Genomic DNA, 16223 nt, shown 5'->3' on the forward strand with positions numbered 1-16223 from the left:
TAAAATAATTATTAACCCCCAGGGTAACTCGCAGGTCATGTTTAGATCCAGGGATTATACTAGTCTCCGGCTCACGACATGCAATGCTGTGCCTCGCTCAATGCAAATCAGGAGCAAAGAAGACTTGACCCAAAGTAATTGATCTTCTTAAATACTCCCACACAATTACAGGAGGTTAATGTAAGCCACCTCAAAATTGCTCATCCTCGCTCTAAAATGCCATTTGGTGCTGATGTCCGTGAGTCCGTGGGTGCATGGGAAGATGAGATCACATGGTACCGGGTCACTGAAACGATAAATCACTGTGTGTGTGTGTGTGTGTGTGTGTGTGTGTGTGTGTGTGTGTGTGTGTGTGTGTGTGTGTGTGTGTGTGTGTGTGTGTGTGTGTGTGTGTGTGTGTGTGTGTGTGTGTGTGTGTGTGTGTGTGTGTGTGTGTGTGTGTGTGTGTGTGTGTGTGTGTGTGTGTGTGTGTGTGTGTGTGTGTGTGTGTGTGCACGCGCGCAGGTGCACATACATTGTTCATTCAGCTGTACATAAGTGTGGAGAAGGCCATAGTGTGGAACGTATAGAAAGATTAACAGTATCCCAGGGCGGCAGCTAAGGCACTTCTAAATGAAGAAGGTATATGACCTCTAAAATATGAGTGATACCATGTCCTTGTGGCTCCACAAATCATAGATTATGATAGTACTGTAACCGTAGTATAGTACCGTAACCGGAAGGTCAGTTGTGTAAGCAAATAGTCCTACTATGCCTCAGCGAGCCTCTAAACTGTGCAAAACCATTATCTTGCAGGCGTAATCCGTTCCCCTGTCTCAGGAGCTGACGGTGTGCCAAGCTGTTCCGCAACAGGGGCAAAAACTAAGGTTGTCTGATCGGTGGCTCGAATCCAGAGGTTGAAACTTAAATAAGCTTTCTACGAGGTTAGGGGGGTGGGCAGGGAAGCAAACTGTGTCCCAGAGGCACAGTGGTCGCCCGTCTTTCTGCAGTGCACCAGGCCACGCCAAGGCCGCTTCACTTAGCTGATAATAGGTTTAACCCAATAAGCACCAGCATTCATTAATGGCAACACTTTGAGCCCAGGACACTGTCTCTCTCCTCCTCTCTCACATTGTCACTCTCTGCCAGGTTTTTCCGTGTTGGTGTTTTTGGCCTGGTAGAGGTGGGACTTTTTTATGTCAAGGACTCCCAAATCTGTATTTAGCTATGGGTCCCCCATCTGGAAAGTGAGCTATGTATGAACACAAATGAAGTTATTTCCAATCCTTGTATTTCTTCCGTATTATCAAAAGTTTTCTTTCAAAACTTTTATTACATAAGTGGTAAATCCGTGGTGTAAGGGTTGTTTGAGTGCAGGCCATCTGCCGATATCCCAGAAAATACCCCTCTTTTTCATGGCCTAATGTTGGCAGGTATGCCCTTAAGGGCCATCCACAACAAGCACTGTGACTACCTTATAAATCAGTTCACCACTGTAGTCGTGGTACTGTATGTGGACTCTGCCATCCACTACATTCAATAAAGTAGTTGGTGTGGACGGCCCATTAGGCAACTATTTCCACTAGTTTTCTAGTTGTTTTAAAGTCAATTTGTAACTTTTTACTTTAATTTGTTTCACTTTAACGATTTGGTCTTTACTACTATATTGGGTAAATAAACAATACACAGTCTCTCTGTCTCTCTCTCTCTCACACTCACTCTCTCTCTCTCTCTCTCTCTCTCTCTCTCTCTCTCTCAATTCAATTCAATTCAGAGGAGCTTTATTGGCATGAGAAAACATAAGTTTACATTGCCAAAGCAAAAGTGGAACAAAACAATCAAGATCAAAAATACAATAAACGTGTAAACAGAGCTGTGTTATATGAACACTTTGAGTAATACTATCTCTAAAACTAGACTCTAAATGATTGTGCATTTTCTGTCAGATATAGTTATGCATCCATATAGGAGACGCTTTATACTTTTGAAAGTTGACAGCAGTATTTCAATGTTATCTCCCCCCCCTAGATTGGCACAGAACCTTTGCTCACTTTGCCATGCTCATTTTTAGAGTTTGGATTGGAACTACAGTATATGATGTATAGATGTTATAACATCTGACAGGAGTTTTGTAGTGGGTGCCCCCAGCCTGTGGTGGTTGTTATTATGTCTTAGTGTCTTCACTAGTCATCATTTGAATAGAGCCCACTGGAGAAAGTATGGAGATTGCATGGAGCCCTCTGGGCTAGTGCCCAAATCCTTGAGTTCCATTTCCGACTCTGACATTTCTCAAATGATCATAACTCACAAAGGAGCTATGGAAAATGCCTCCGGAAATGTATGGAATGGTCAGCGTTTAAACTTATTTAAGTCATAGTTCTGTGCAAGCCGGTGGTGCTTAATCAGTATTTGGGCTGTCTCAGATTTGCTGCCTTGAAGGAGCCGTTTCATATCTGGTGATTCGATTTTCATGGAGAATGTTAAATAACTCACAACGAGAATGCCGGGTACAGCCAGTGCCTCCATGTCTAAGGCTGCAGCCATTCGGAACAAGGGCGTTTTTGGCATATATAAGTTATTCTGCGCTAGCGGGAGTGTAGGACTTTTCACCTGTGTGGGCTGATGAGACCGAGAAGGGAACATAGAGGAAAGCTGCAGAAAGAAGTTCAGATTTCTAAGGAGGTGTTTATCCGTGCTGGTGCAAGGCCGGAAGGCAGTAGTGGAGGAAGAGAGCATATAGGAAGGTGGGAGGAGGGGGTCAAGTAAGGCAAGCCAATAATATTACACACACACACACACACACACACACACACACACACACACACACACACACACACACACACGTTAACCTTACTCCTCACTCATTCATTTGTATGAAACTCTCAGAGGTGGGTATGCTTGAAAATTGTTTCGACAACTATGGCTACTATTTCTCTTTCTTTTTTTATCCCGTTGACAGTGGCATCAGCATGTACCCTGTACATTTTCAGGCTATCCACAGCCCACCTCTGTAGACAGAAATGGCACGTCCTATAGTAAGCATTGGTATATGGTGATTGGTGACAGGTTGAAAAAAAGATGTTCCTTTAAGGCCTGTGAGTGTCTCTCTGCGGGCTGTCCCTGACCTCCAGTTGAAGCAGAATGACATGTCATAATGATGTGAGAGGTCATTATTACATCATTAACATGATGGATGTTTGTGGCCATACCTCCACAACACACGGTGGGAACATTGTGACACAATGTTTCTCCTTCATATCAAAGCGATACTTACTCAGGGTCCTTAGCAAGCAGTTCTTTCCTTTTTTACGGGTTTGTTCTTTTGGAAACATATGGTAGACACTAGACACTATAACTATTTTTTTAACCAGCCTCCACAGAAGACTTGCTATTAGAGTGTATCACCCAGTTATTCACTAACTGTATGTCATTGTTCTGAATATTCCTTTATGCTTTTCGCATATTAATGCTCAAATCTAACACTGATGATATTTGTATGTCTTGTCAGACTGGTGAAAGCTTTTGAAATCGATCAAATGTGTGTGGAAGCACTTTTAGATAGCCGTCAACAGGTGGAGCTAGAATCCTTTTCTACCAGCTCCTTGCCTGTTGTGCATATTGATTTAATCTACTGCTCTCTACAATGATAGATTTCTGTCCTACTACTGTATATCTATCCCCATACTTTGTGAACAGGGATGTTTCATTACCCTTTTATGTTATTTTACATCATTATTGCATCGCCCCATCTGTCATAAATTGGCACACTTTCATTCATGTGCGCTCCCAGCCAGCCTTTGAAATAAAAAGTCTGATCAATTTCTAACTCATTTGTGTTGTTTTATATGCCATCACTTCTTTGATGTAGATTTCTCTACGTGCCAGTCAAACCGAACGCCTCAGAGTTTTCACAATGCATCTTAACTGTATGCCACCATTCACTGAGCCATATTTAATTAGCTGAAGAGCGCAAGCTAAACACATAGCCTATTTGGCAACGGGCCTTTGGTTTTTAAGTGCATTAACCCATTTTGGGGCGGGAACCCCTTTTGGTGTTAGCATTATGTTATGCTTTAGCTATTGAAAAATAGCAGATCTACAAGCTCATAGCGTGCCGTAGGTCTGCTATTTTTGAAAAATCGTGAAAATGTGGCACAAATCTTTGAATATATATTCTTTCAGAGTGAACGTTTTTAACTCAAATCTTTGCTTCTGGGTAGGTCCCTGGAACAACATATTTTCAAATGGGGGTCGGCGGCCAATTACATAGAATTAAATATTGAGAACCACTGATACAGAAACATACGTAGGTATTTCAGAAAACTAGTATTCAAGTTGTTAGTGACCTTTTACAGTATATGATAGTAAATAAGCATTCAGATTCCTATTTACCTTATGCTATAACATTGAAATCTCCATCTTTTTTTTCTTCCTCTCTTCAGATCCTGGCCATCATATCGATCCTGTTCATCATCCTGTCCACCATCGCGCTGTCCCTCAACACGTTGCCGGAGCTCCAGGTCATAGACGAGTTCGGCCACGGCAACGACAACCCGCAGCTGGCCCACGTGGAGGCCGTGTGCATCGCCTGGTTCACCATGGAGTACCTCCTCCGCTTCCTCTCCTCGCCCGACAAGTGGAAGTTCTTCAAGGGCCCGCTGAACGTCATCGACCTGCTGGCCATCCTCCCCTACTACGTCACCATCTTCCTGACAGAGTCCAACCGGAGCGTGCTGCAGTTCCAGAACGTGCGCCGCGTGGTGCAGATCTTCCGGATCATGAGGATCCTGAGGATCCTGAAGCTGGCCCGACACTCCACGGGCCTCCAGTCTCTGGGCTTCACGTTGAAGCGGAGCTACAACGAGCTGGGGCTGCTCATCCTGTTCCTGGCCATGGGCATCATGATCTTCTCCAGCTTGGTCTTCTTCGCAGAGAAGGACGAGGACGCCACCAAGTTCACCAGCATCCCCGCGTCCTTCTGGTGGGCCACCATCACCATGACCACGGTGGGCTACGGCGACATCTACCCACAGACGCTGCTGGGGAAGATCGTGGGCGGACTCTGCTGCATCGCCGGCGTGCTGGTCATCGCCCTGCCCATCCCCATCATCGTCAACAACTTCTCAGAGTTCTACAAGGAGCAGAAGAGGCAGGAGAAGGCCATCAAGAGGAGGGAGGCGCTGGAGCGGGCCAAGAGGAACGGCAGCATCGTCTCCATGAACCTGAAGGACGCGTTTGCGCGCAGCATGGAGCTGATGGACGTGGTGGTGGACGGAGCGGAGGACGAGAAGACATCCCTGGACAACCACCTGTCGCCCAGCCGCTGCGGCGGCGGCGACAAGGCCTCGTGTGCCATGTCTGAAAGCAGCCTCCTGTCCCCGGACAGGACCAACCCTGAGTCTGTGCTACTGAGATCCCCTCACCGGATGACCGTCACCACCACTGGCACCCCCCAGGGAACGCACCAGAGTCCACGGCACTTCCGGGGCAGCCCACAGCACCTCAGTGTCCAGAAGCTGGAGGATATCTACAACCACATGACCAAGTCGCAGTCATTCACTAATCTCAACACGACGAGCACCATGAGCAACCTGAGCACGTCCATGACGGCGCTCTCCTCTGCACCCAACAAGAGCCCAACAGAGGAAGTGGAGCTGGAAATGAAGGAAGTCCCGCCCCCCTCCTACGCAGAGGTCGGAGGGGAGGGCCTTAACTTGAGGATGGAGGACGGAACAGAGCCGTGTAAGGACAGACACCAAAGGGCCCCTCCTCCTCTTGATCTTAGCCAGCTGAGGGCTGATGATGATGACCAAGGCACCCAGGGTTCTGTACTCAAAGATGCCCTCAACCCATGTGCCGAATTGCAGTCCCCGGAGGTGAATGAGGAAGGGGACAGTTTCACCAGGTTTGCAGAAAATATCCGGAGCTCTCTAAGAAGCAACAACCCTCTTAAAGTTAAGGTTTTAAAAGTCAACTTTGCACAAACCTCTGCCGAAAGCCCGCTTACACCCCCCAGCACCACTTCACCCGGGGACATAAGCTCCAGCCTCCTGGAAGATGACTCCCCAGAGGGGGAGACCTCACCGCTCCTCCCTGTCTCAGAGGAGCAGGTCCCATCCCCAGTGGGAGATTTGTGCCCCATGTCACCTAAGAGGCTGGTCGTCGACACGCCACCAGGCGATGAGGATCGGTCCATGGAGAACCTCGAAGAGATGCATCTGATGGAAGTGGCAGGTGGGTCCGTGGCGCCATCATCGCCAAAGATGGCTGCACAAAATTGCACCCAGGGCATGATGGGTGAGAGTGGAGAGGTCATGGCTGACAGCAACCAAAATGGACACAAAGTGGAGAATCACATGTTTTCACCCGAAATCCACCTGATTCCAGGGGAGAGCGGCGTCTCTCCAAGCTGTGAAAACAGCATGTGACTGCGAGGAGTGCTGTGAGTCAACCGTCCCACTGCAGACTTTGGCCTGGTGTTTACGAGCGGAGGAAGAGGGATACGGGTGCAGCAGTAGTGGAAGATATTTTTGCATGGCATGACAAGTCCCTTTTACTTGTGTTGTTGTGTATTGCTGACAAAGAAACTGCACAGGTCAATGCAGGTACTGTATCAGAAGGAATCTGGGACATAAAAACTGTGGGCTCAAACATTAAGAATCTCACACAGAATGAAGGAATTTATCAGACATTTTGAACTGTCATTGTACATATTTACTTTCTTTTCTTTTTCTAGCAACAGAATGAAATGCACAGAGGGACTTGCGTTAAAAAAGCATGCATTTAAAATATAAAAATAAATAAAAAGACAGATATTTTACGGTGCTTAGTTTGCAGAAAGCACTCCACTGTAAATACTAGGACAACAAATGCAATGCAAATGCACAGGATGGCAAGGAAAAGAAAAACACTTTTGCTGAAGGTACTAATGTTTCTAATGTGAAATGGGGGGTAGCAGTGTTGCATTGAGAGACCTCAGTCCGAGTGTTGTATCGTAGCGACCTATAAAAACATATCATTACCTTTTGTGGAAATGCAACATGTTCTCATGACAAACCTGCAAATTATTTTCTTTCTTTTTTTTTTAGTGAAGAAATTCACTTGTAATGTTGGAATTTTTGTTTTTGGTTACCATAATGACTGGTTTGGTCTTCAATTGAACCTCCAATATACATCCTTTGAAATAATAGCTGAAATATTATATATGGGTTGAAAGACATAATCACCTTTATTCCTCTAATACGTATACAGCCGTTAGTTGCCAAATATCCAGTAAGGACAGGAACTATCACAATGCTTCAGCCATTAGATCTATTTATCAGACCGTTTTTTAGAAGTCAGGACCGGGTTTAAAATATCATGTTTTATTCCTGGTTCTACATCTTGAGTCCACCCAGATGACCAAATATATAATTTACTCTAACATCAGATATGTGCATCTAAATGTAGCTTAATGAATAAATGATGAACTAAGTAGGACTAGATTGGATGTAGAAGCTTTCTACAGTAGGGAAGTGAGATTCCAAAAAATATGATAAGAATATTTATAGAACACTACAGTTGATATGGCCATTAGTAGACATCCAGTATAAGCTTTTACTGTACTTTGTAAATCTCTTTTTCGGCAAATCAGAAATCATAGTCTAGAGAGAAAAAACATACTATCAGTGGACCAAATCAAGTACATGTTCATGCTTTCATCTGTATCAGCTGCTCAAGAACAATTATGGTAACATGTACTATGACCGTAGTTACATTTTCTTCTACTCAACTCTTGGATGTTTTACCTGTACTGTTATCATATCGTCAGCACTCTTATATCACTGTACACATTTGTTCCATACTACTGCAAGTTCATCCAATCCTGCTGATAATTTAAAACATCATTTTTTTGTATATCTGTGTAGTGTCTTAGATAGTAAATTATTGTGTTTTGTTGTGAACAAAACTGTTTTCTGTCAAACTTAAATCAAAAGTTTTGTTTCTCCTTCTCCTCGTTGCTTTTGTTTTTACACCGACCTATCTGTTGTATTGTTGCCTTTTATTCCAATTTATTGCTGGAATATTTATTTATTGTTTTAGCATGGCACTTGGCTGAGTGGAAAATTAAGTTGTGAGTCTGAGAAAATCCAGAATGATTTTGAAAGGAAGTGGGTGAATTCTATTTGTTTATTTTCTCTTGTTAGTTCTCACAGAGAGGTGGAAAGTGCAATACCGCATACTGCAATCTATGCAGGCCAAGAATCGTGGCACTTTATTTTCTGTCTATGGGGGTTTGTATGTGTATAGGCAGAAACTACTTGTATTTTTCAAATAGTATATCTTTAATATGAGGCAAACTAACAGTGTTACCGCTACCACAATATTTCAATGCAAATGGAGAATTTTACTTTTACTTTTGAATACCGTGTGGCTGGCGTATTATGTCAGTCACCAGCCATAACGCCAGATGTCAATGGACCTCAAATTTGATTATCATTTAGGATATGGGTCCAAATTGACCACCAGGGCCTTTTATATAGATTACAAAAATATAAGATTATCTGATATCAATGGCCACACACAAAGTATGTTATGTTAACTTTTTTGTGACTTAATGTTGAGAATGATTATATTTTTTCTAAACCAATATGGAGCACGACCACAATTTCCTGCCATACGGTGGTTGAAATGATGCGTGCCTTTTCATGACATTGCTGTTTATGAGAAGGTAGCAAGTCATTTGGCTTTGTTCATATAGCACTGTACAGAAAAATCTAATTTTATAGGAGAAATCAGGTCTTTATGTAATAGATACAAGTAATGTTATTGAGTTCTCAGGTTTTCTATAACTCTCTGATGTTCCAATTGGATAGGTTATCTGTTTTTCTTTTACAGCTGTGTCAACTTCTGAACTTTTGGAAGGATGTTGTCAAAACTCACGTTGATGTCTTGGAGCCCATGTCTTGGTAAAAAAAAAGAATTGCCTCCTGGGTATTTTATGTCCCACACATCCAACGCCATCAATCTCCAGTGAGGAAGGAAGGAACACAGATATAGTACTTAAACAGTCACTGTATTGAGAGAGTGAAAGGGAGAGGAGAGGGATTGCAGTCATCACTGAGTGATGTTTCTACTCTAATTGATTAGCAGTGAGAGTTCCATACTGTCACTGAATCAATGGTTCAGATTTGATCCCCTGGCCTGTTGACACTATAGAGTGCTCTGAGCCTTTGAGCTTCCAGTGGCTACAGTACACATCCCCATGGGCATTCCCTTAGGTACAATGGTCCTTTGGTGGATTTTATGGGTTAGGATTAGTAAAGGATGCTGGTTAAAGCGAGTGAAGAAGAGGGTACCATCATATCAGTGATCCACTGTGGTCTATGCTTTCTTTACTCTCTGCACAGATCCAGGCCAATATCATTTGACTCCATAATGAAAGACCGGTCATGGAATTATCTTTTATGTAACATAATCCCACGTGGGAAACTCAGTTGGAGATTCTTTTTTTTTAATTTGCATTTTTCAAGAACAAATGTAAAATGTGGGGGTGTGAAGGCTCATACATAGTCTGGATTTTCGGTGGTTATGTTATGTGACCACCGAACTACAACATGACGTCACTGAGCCGCGGTGAAGAGCAAACCACCGCCACCGCTCCAGCCCTTCTCTCTGTTTTTACTCACCACCACTCAACGTTATTTCAGCTCCGGTGGTTAGCTCACCACCGGAGCGGTGGTCACCTCACCACCGAAAATCCAGACTATGAATAGGCCTTCACAGTGGGGTTATTTTTGTTTCTTTTTTTTTTTTTTCATTTGTAAAGGAGGTTGTGATAACTTTCCTTTTTAACTCCTCGCCTTTACTTGTTACTTGTAAATTCACATTAAGAATTTCCCTTTCCCCCTTGTTTGTAGTAATCATGTCCCCATTTTAGTTGAGAACAACCCATCATTTTGGCAGGACACATTTTAATGCCAAGTATGGACAGGCCAATTGTATACTAGAGCAGTGGTTCTCAATCATGTTCTAGGTCCAATCGGACACCCACATGTATGTATGGATGTATTTGGCCACAGACTCCCATCTGAAAATATGTTGTGTCAGGGACAAGATTTGTGTTGTTAAAGGACGACTTTGCCCATTTTTACCTGATCTTAATATAATTGATCGTCATTACTCACTAATGATCATGATAAAATGATAAAAATGTTGTCGTCCCCAACTGTCACCGATGGGGCATCCAAGCTAATTTAAACAGCAGGCTTTCTATTCCTGGAACAATAGAAGCTATAATAGAGACTGTCGAATAAAAATGGTTATCATGAGCGTTAGTGAGAACCAATTATATGAAGATAGGTTGAAAATGGATGAAGTCGTCCTGAATTATTCCAAAATTGGCACAATTAAATATTTTTCAAATGTTCCACAATGAGTCAATGCGATGCATTGAGTTTGTAGATCGGCTATTTAAAAAGGTGTCTCCGATTTATAAAATGGGCCTTATGTGGTTATAGTTAGAGAAAGTTAGTGAAATGTGTCACAAATCTGCAAAAGAGAATGCTTACCACTAGCTTGTTCATTCAGGTATCACCTCTCAATTTGTTCCATCCCAACTCCCTTGGGAAACTTTTAAGTAGAATGTGACGTGTCAAACTAGGGGGTTTTCAAGGTTCTAAATCCCATTTTGCACGAAAAACACTCCTTGGGCTAAATTCGGCCATAGCCACTTGCCCAAATGTCACATTTGTGATGACGGCTATGGCCGTTTTTAGCACAAGGAGTGTTTTCTGTGCAAAACTAATGCTTGCAATGGATTCAGAATCATGAAAACCCCCTAGTTTGACACGTCACATATGTTATATAGGTTGTTAATGGTACCCAACTTTCAGCAGAGCTCTGTCACAAAGTTTCCCAAGGGAGTTGGGTTGGAATAAATTGAGAGGTGACACCTTTATGAACACATTTGTGAAGAAAGCTAGTGGTAAGCGTTTTTTTTTGGCAGATTTGACACAAATTTCGCTACCTTTCTTTAACTATTAAGCTCTTTCTCGTTTTGCTGGTGACCCCCTGGAAACACCTTGCGGACCCCCACTTTGAGAACCACTGGACTATACAAGGGATCTGCATTGACCTCCACTGCCCTTGTTCAAGTGACATGCGGGTGCTGAAATTAAATCTGTGAGCTAACAGCAAAAAGGGACTGTGCTGTCGTGTCTTACTGTCTCACAATGACACTATCATTTGTGGCATTGTACAAAGCAGAATGTCTGTGTCTTTAATTTCTATGAGAGGATGGTCGTCTGTCACCCATGTGTGCATACCAAACCTTGCTCCTCCTTCCCCTTGTATGCATTATGGCTACAGGTGTTTTTCCTCCTTGTTTTTGTTTTGTTTTCCATGTTTGTGTATTCTGCCTGTTACTTCTTTTTTTTCTCCCGTTTTGAAGGACATTATCGGTAGACACATTTTGAACTACAGACTGTTTCTGTACAAAGCGGCATCTTTGTATGCATGTAGTAGTCTGAACAATTATGTGACCACAGAACACTTTGTTATGGTAGGCCTACATGTATGTCATGTATGTCAACATTTCTGTAGAGCATTGTTCCCCATTACGTCTATTAGCATATGCAGGATAACAAATAAATGTGTATATAAATTGTGTGTGGCGTCTGCTGTACTGTGAAATGAATTGCTGTTGGTTCGCTGATAGCCTACAGTTTTTGGTTTTCATTGTATTTCCCCTGGGTGCATTTACTAACCATTTGAATTTGTTACATTACACGACTCAGAGACATCTGTGTTTATAAAGTATATCAACTCAGTGTACAGTTAAAGGATCGGTTCGCCACTATTATATGGCCTTTGTCATGCTTTAGTATGATATCCGTTCATGAAAACAATAAAAATATTTACATTTGGCGAAACCGCTGCGGAGAACGAGTCATGTAATGAGCTGAGGCACGGTAATATCATTTCCTACAATACCCACAGTGCATTGCGCGACAGACAGACAGGCAGCCCCCAGGAAGCTGTCAGCTGAAAGTTTCTCGTGTTGTTTAGAGTTGACTTGAAAGCGATAGAAGTAATAATAATAGCTAATATTTAGCGGTTGTAATAGTAACAGCAGTAGTGGTGGTATAGTAGTTAGTAGTCTCTGATAGTAAGTAGCGTAATAGTGATTTCGAACGTGCGCAGCGTCGGACTCGAAATTCCACTGGCTGGCTTTGTTTTTAGAAATCGTTATGAAGTACAGATGCAATCCCAGCTGTGTGAACCACTTTGGGTGTGCAGTGAACATTTCACCAACGCAGATATCTTCCAGTTCAACCGCAATCTAATGGAAGAATTGACGCGGAGCATCATCATCATCGAAGCAGAAGTTGCAGAACAGAGGTATGTCATTATTGTCATAATAAACTAAAGCTACAATGCTGTGTACAGTACACCAGACACTGAATGAATGGCGATTGCATTACAGGAGGAGACCACATGCATTTCCTTTCAAAATACATGCTTGTTGTTACACGTGGTTGTTGTTGTGATGTCTATAAATTAATTTGACATACCGAGTGTCTCTGATGCTTACAGCATTATAAAGATTTTGTTGCTGTTTGTAACTGGAACACCCTCCACATAAACGCCACCATTTTTCCTAGCTCTGGTCCATAGCCTCAGAGTAAGGCTATGGAACAGAGCTAAATTTTTCCATATCAAGCTGCAAACTACAAACCAAACATAAAAGCATTTAAAACCGGGAAAGCATCTGTATTTGCATTGGCTATTCAAAAATAGCAGATATACAAGCTCAGTGCGTCACTTGGAGTTGGTGCCGTGCTGCGAGCTTGTACATTTGCTATTTTTCAAATGTTTTGCTAAAATAAAAAACCTTATTGTTTACCATATTGTCTCATGATTGGTCAGAGGCCCATAATTGCATAATACTTTATTTGTTGCAGGAGCTGAGGTCTCGGTGGCTGTCTTCAACTCAAGAGATGAATAAGTGGCTTTCAAGGAACTCCCAAGTATACAGTATATTATATAGATACAATTTACTTTGTATGTTGCTATTGAACACAATCTGGATTGATAAAAGAATGTGATCTCATTTTCAAATATTAGACATGTACTACTCCTAAGCCTTTACCAATATTGTTGTGCAAGTACAATTTTAATTCTGGACTTTTACGAGTATTTTTATATAGCAATATTGATTAGATCCTTTTTCTTCTGGGATTCTTGCACACTGTCCGATTTTTGTAATCTGAGTAGGAGGACAAACTTTGCCTGTGTGGCCTTGTTTTTTAAACCTTATGTTACAGTACAATAAAACACATTCACTGACAAAGTCACACTTATTTCCATTGTGGTCTTGTTTGTATAAACAGACATGTGAATGATTTGTATCACGGTGGCCTTTGATGCAATATTGACAGTTTGAGCCTCAGAGTATTAGGAATTGGTCAAAATGTATAAATACAATAGGCCTACATGAGAAAAAATAAAACAAACTTGACATCAAATCAACTATCTTTTAATAGTACTGATTTACATAAATCTATACTGGAAACTAACAAACTACATGTACAATCATACAAGTGCATTAGTCAGAGGTCACTGAGGCAGGTGGTTCTGCATGATGACATGTCGCTGGAGCAGCTTCTGGCCAGGACAGGAGACGCACATGCTGTGGTGAGACAAGACAAGAGTCAGTAATGGTGAAAGCACTAAATGATTACTGGAATGGACGACTGAGTGTGTAGGCTATGTGCAGTATGTTTCATGTGATGTACACTTGGGTATTGGACTGTTAAGATTACCGACCAAATTAGTAGGTAGGCTACAACTATATCAAATATCAATGATAATAATAAGCAGACTTGGCAAATCATGTTACCAAGATTGCCTTTTTTTACCTTTAGAAATATTGCATGAATCAGAGCCTGTCAGTCAGTAGATGATGCAAAAACACTGATCCATGCCTTTGTTTTTTCTGGGCTCGATTACTGCAATTCTGGACTGCAGAATACTGCCAAAGAAAACAACGGAATCTGTGACCTTCCAACCTACATGACTGCCTTCTATTTCAATGTTTTATGCCTTGCGTTTTTCTCTCCATTGCTCTGTAAAGCACTTTGAGCTGCATTGCATGTCATAAAAGGTGCTATACAAATAGTTTGATTATGAATCAGTGCAAGGCACTTTGCTTGAGTAATTTGTACAATGTTGTCATCAGTTTTATAGTATAGTTTGTTGCTTACTTTTGATAATGATCTTTTTTCTTCTTTTGAGATATTACAAAAGGTTAAAAGTCAATTCGCTGTCATCTGTTGTGATTTACAGATACAATTCAATACTACAGTGTGAAACAGTGTGTGAGACACAGTAGGCCTATAGTATAAATGACAGTATATTTACGGGACTTTGGTTGACCACTGGTCTTTGTAAAAGCATATATAAATATGTGAACCTTTATTGAAAATGATATTCCCTCTAGTTTTCTAGGGGGTCAAACTAAATACAGCAAATACAGTAATGTGCTTTATGTATGAAGTTTGAGTTGAGTATGTATGGCTCACCATCAGTCCATCAAAGACATCTTCAGCTTCATCAGCCTTCTGTAGTACCATCTGGGCTGACCTAAGTGAATGAATGGACACAGGTATAACACTTGAATGTTTACATTGCTAACCCTGAAACATACGAGCCCATGGCTAATACTGTACATTGCTTCAGATGGCATGCCATACATACAGTTTTGAATTGAATGAATGAATAGAAGATGTTAGGACCGAAAAGTTGTAGGCTGAAGCCGTGCCTATATCCTCTGACACTTATGTAAACAATACGGTGTGGCGACACACACACACACACACACACACACACACACATAAGCTGTAAATACATTGAACACTTACTTAAATCTGAATGTCCCTCTTGGTCCATCGGGCTTCGGTTGCAACTTCCAGTTTGAGGCATCCTGAACGCATGTCCCCACTTCTCAGTAAAACAGTCAACACTATATCTGGGCTTTTCCTGGGCAGAAAAGTTTGTGTGTGCGACGTACTGGTTCAGGGAAAGCTACTAGCTACTATAGCTAGGTCGCTCCAGCAGGCATCAGTCCATCCACAGCAACTAGCAGTGTTGTCCCCGTCAATGCATTCCTTCCTCCGTATATTTCTGGTTCATAATATAACGACCCTAACGCAGATTCTGCCAATATGTATTTAACATTATCTCGTCCAAAAACTCCCATGGAGTAGCCATACTGACTTGTTGTTGTGGAGTAGCCACAACTCGTTGTTGTGTAGGCGAGAGACCGTGTCCTTCGCGGCTAGGCTAGCTACGGCAACCCTACCTGTCCAGTCCCTTGTAGTTTCTGAGAGCCTACCGAGGGTCATCCACTTACGTCACTTTGGGACAAATACGTAAGTGGACGACAGCTTTGAAAGTGCGCCCACGGAGCTACAGACTACCAATGATAATACTCCGGGGTATTTTAGCATATATGCTAATGATAAAAAACACACAGATTAGGTTGAATAGTGGCGAAGTGGTCCTTTAAAAATTACTTTGCAGTTTGTACATGAGGCTTTGCTAAATAATTCCCCATTGCCAAAAGTATTTTCACACTACAGACTATTAACCAATCTGTGCATGGTAAGAGTTGGCAATTCATCACCAACAGAAAATGTTCCCTCCAAGATGCAGTTCTGTTGGGCAGAAACCTCTTATCTCCACCGTTGATCATCTTTGTTACCTTGCTCAAGAATAAATAGCGACATGAGGTTGTTCCTGAAAAGTAATGGTTTTGAACATATATTATAAGGTCTCCACCTGACTGCGACGCTCTTATAGTTCACCTAGCGAATGTGAGCAACTTTTCCTAAAGCCAGAAATATATACGTATAAGACTGTGTGATGCCATTAAGTTGTAAACAGTGGAGGACAAATTATTTTTTAAATAAAAGTCACTGAAATTAGTGCAGGTGAGAAAGGAAACATTTATATTCCACCAATGTGAGCTACAAGCATACAACACACTACAATGCTACAAGCTCATCTAAAAATAAATATTCTTTGAAAGGTTAGTGCATTTATACATGTATACATGAAAGAACAGAACTGGACTGTGTTAATGTTTATAGACAATTAATCTAGTTTTTTAAACGGGAGCAGATGGCGCCAAATGGTTAGAAGAGGTAGCTGTTCTTACACATTTATTCTGAGAAATTATGTTGGAAATGAGTAAATTTGTT

The 16223-nt window shown here is 41.9% G+C and overlaps 1 protein-coding gene and 1 long non-coding RNA gene across 2 annotated transcripts in view; one reads left to right on the top strand and one right to left on the bottom strand.

The window, feature by feature from the left end:
• The window catches only part of kcnb2b (potassium voltage-gated channel subfamily B member 2b), a gene marked incomplete at both ends in the record, with an annotated part of 108023 nt that extends 101616 nt beyond the window's left edge, over nt 1–6407 (top strand). Inside the window, one exon of the mRNA XM_080793332.1 lies at nt 4422–6407. Within this exon, the coding sequence (XP_080649458.1) occupies nt 4422–6407 (1986 nt within the window). The remainder of the gene's footprint in view (nt 1–4421) is intronic.
• Nucleotides 6408–13519: 7112 nt separating this feature from the next.
• On the bottom strand, nt 13520–14983 carry LOC308336288. The gene is made up of 3 exons (XR_013966144.1): nt 14883–14983; nt 14544–14604; nt 13520–13651 (listed from the first exon to the last, which is right to left on the bottom strand). It is a non-coding gene; the product is annotated as an uncharacterized lncRNA (long non-coding RNA).
• Nucleotides 14984–16223: the final 1240 nt, after the last annotated feature.

Source organism: Protomyctophum bolini (genome assembly GCF_963924005.1).
Source record: "Protomyctophum bolini genome assembly, chromosome: 21".
NCBI lineage: Eukaryota > Metazoa > Chordata > Actinopteri > Myctophiformes > Myctophidae > Protomyctophum > Protomyctophum bolini.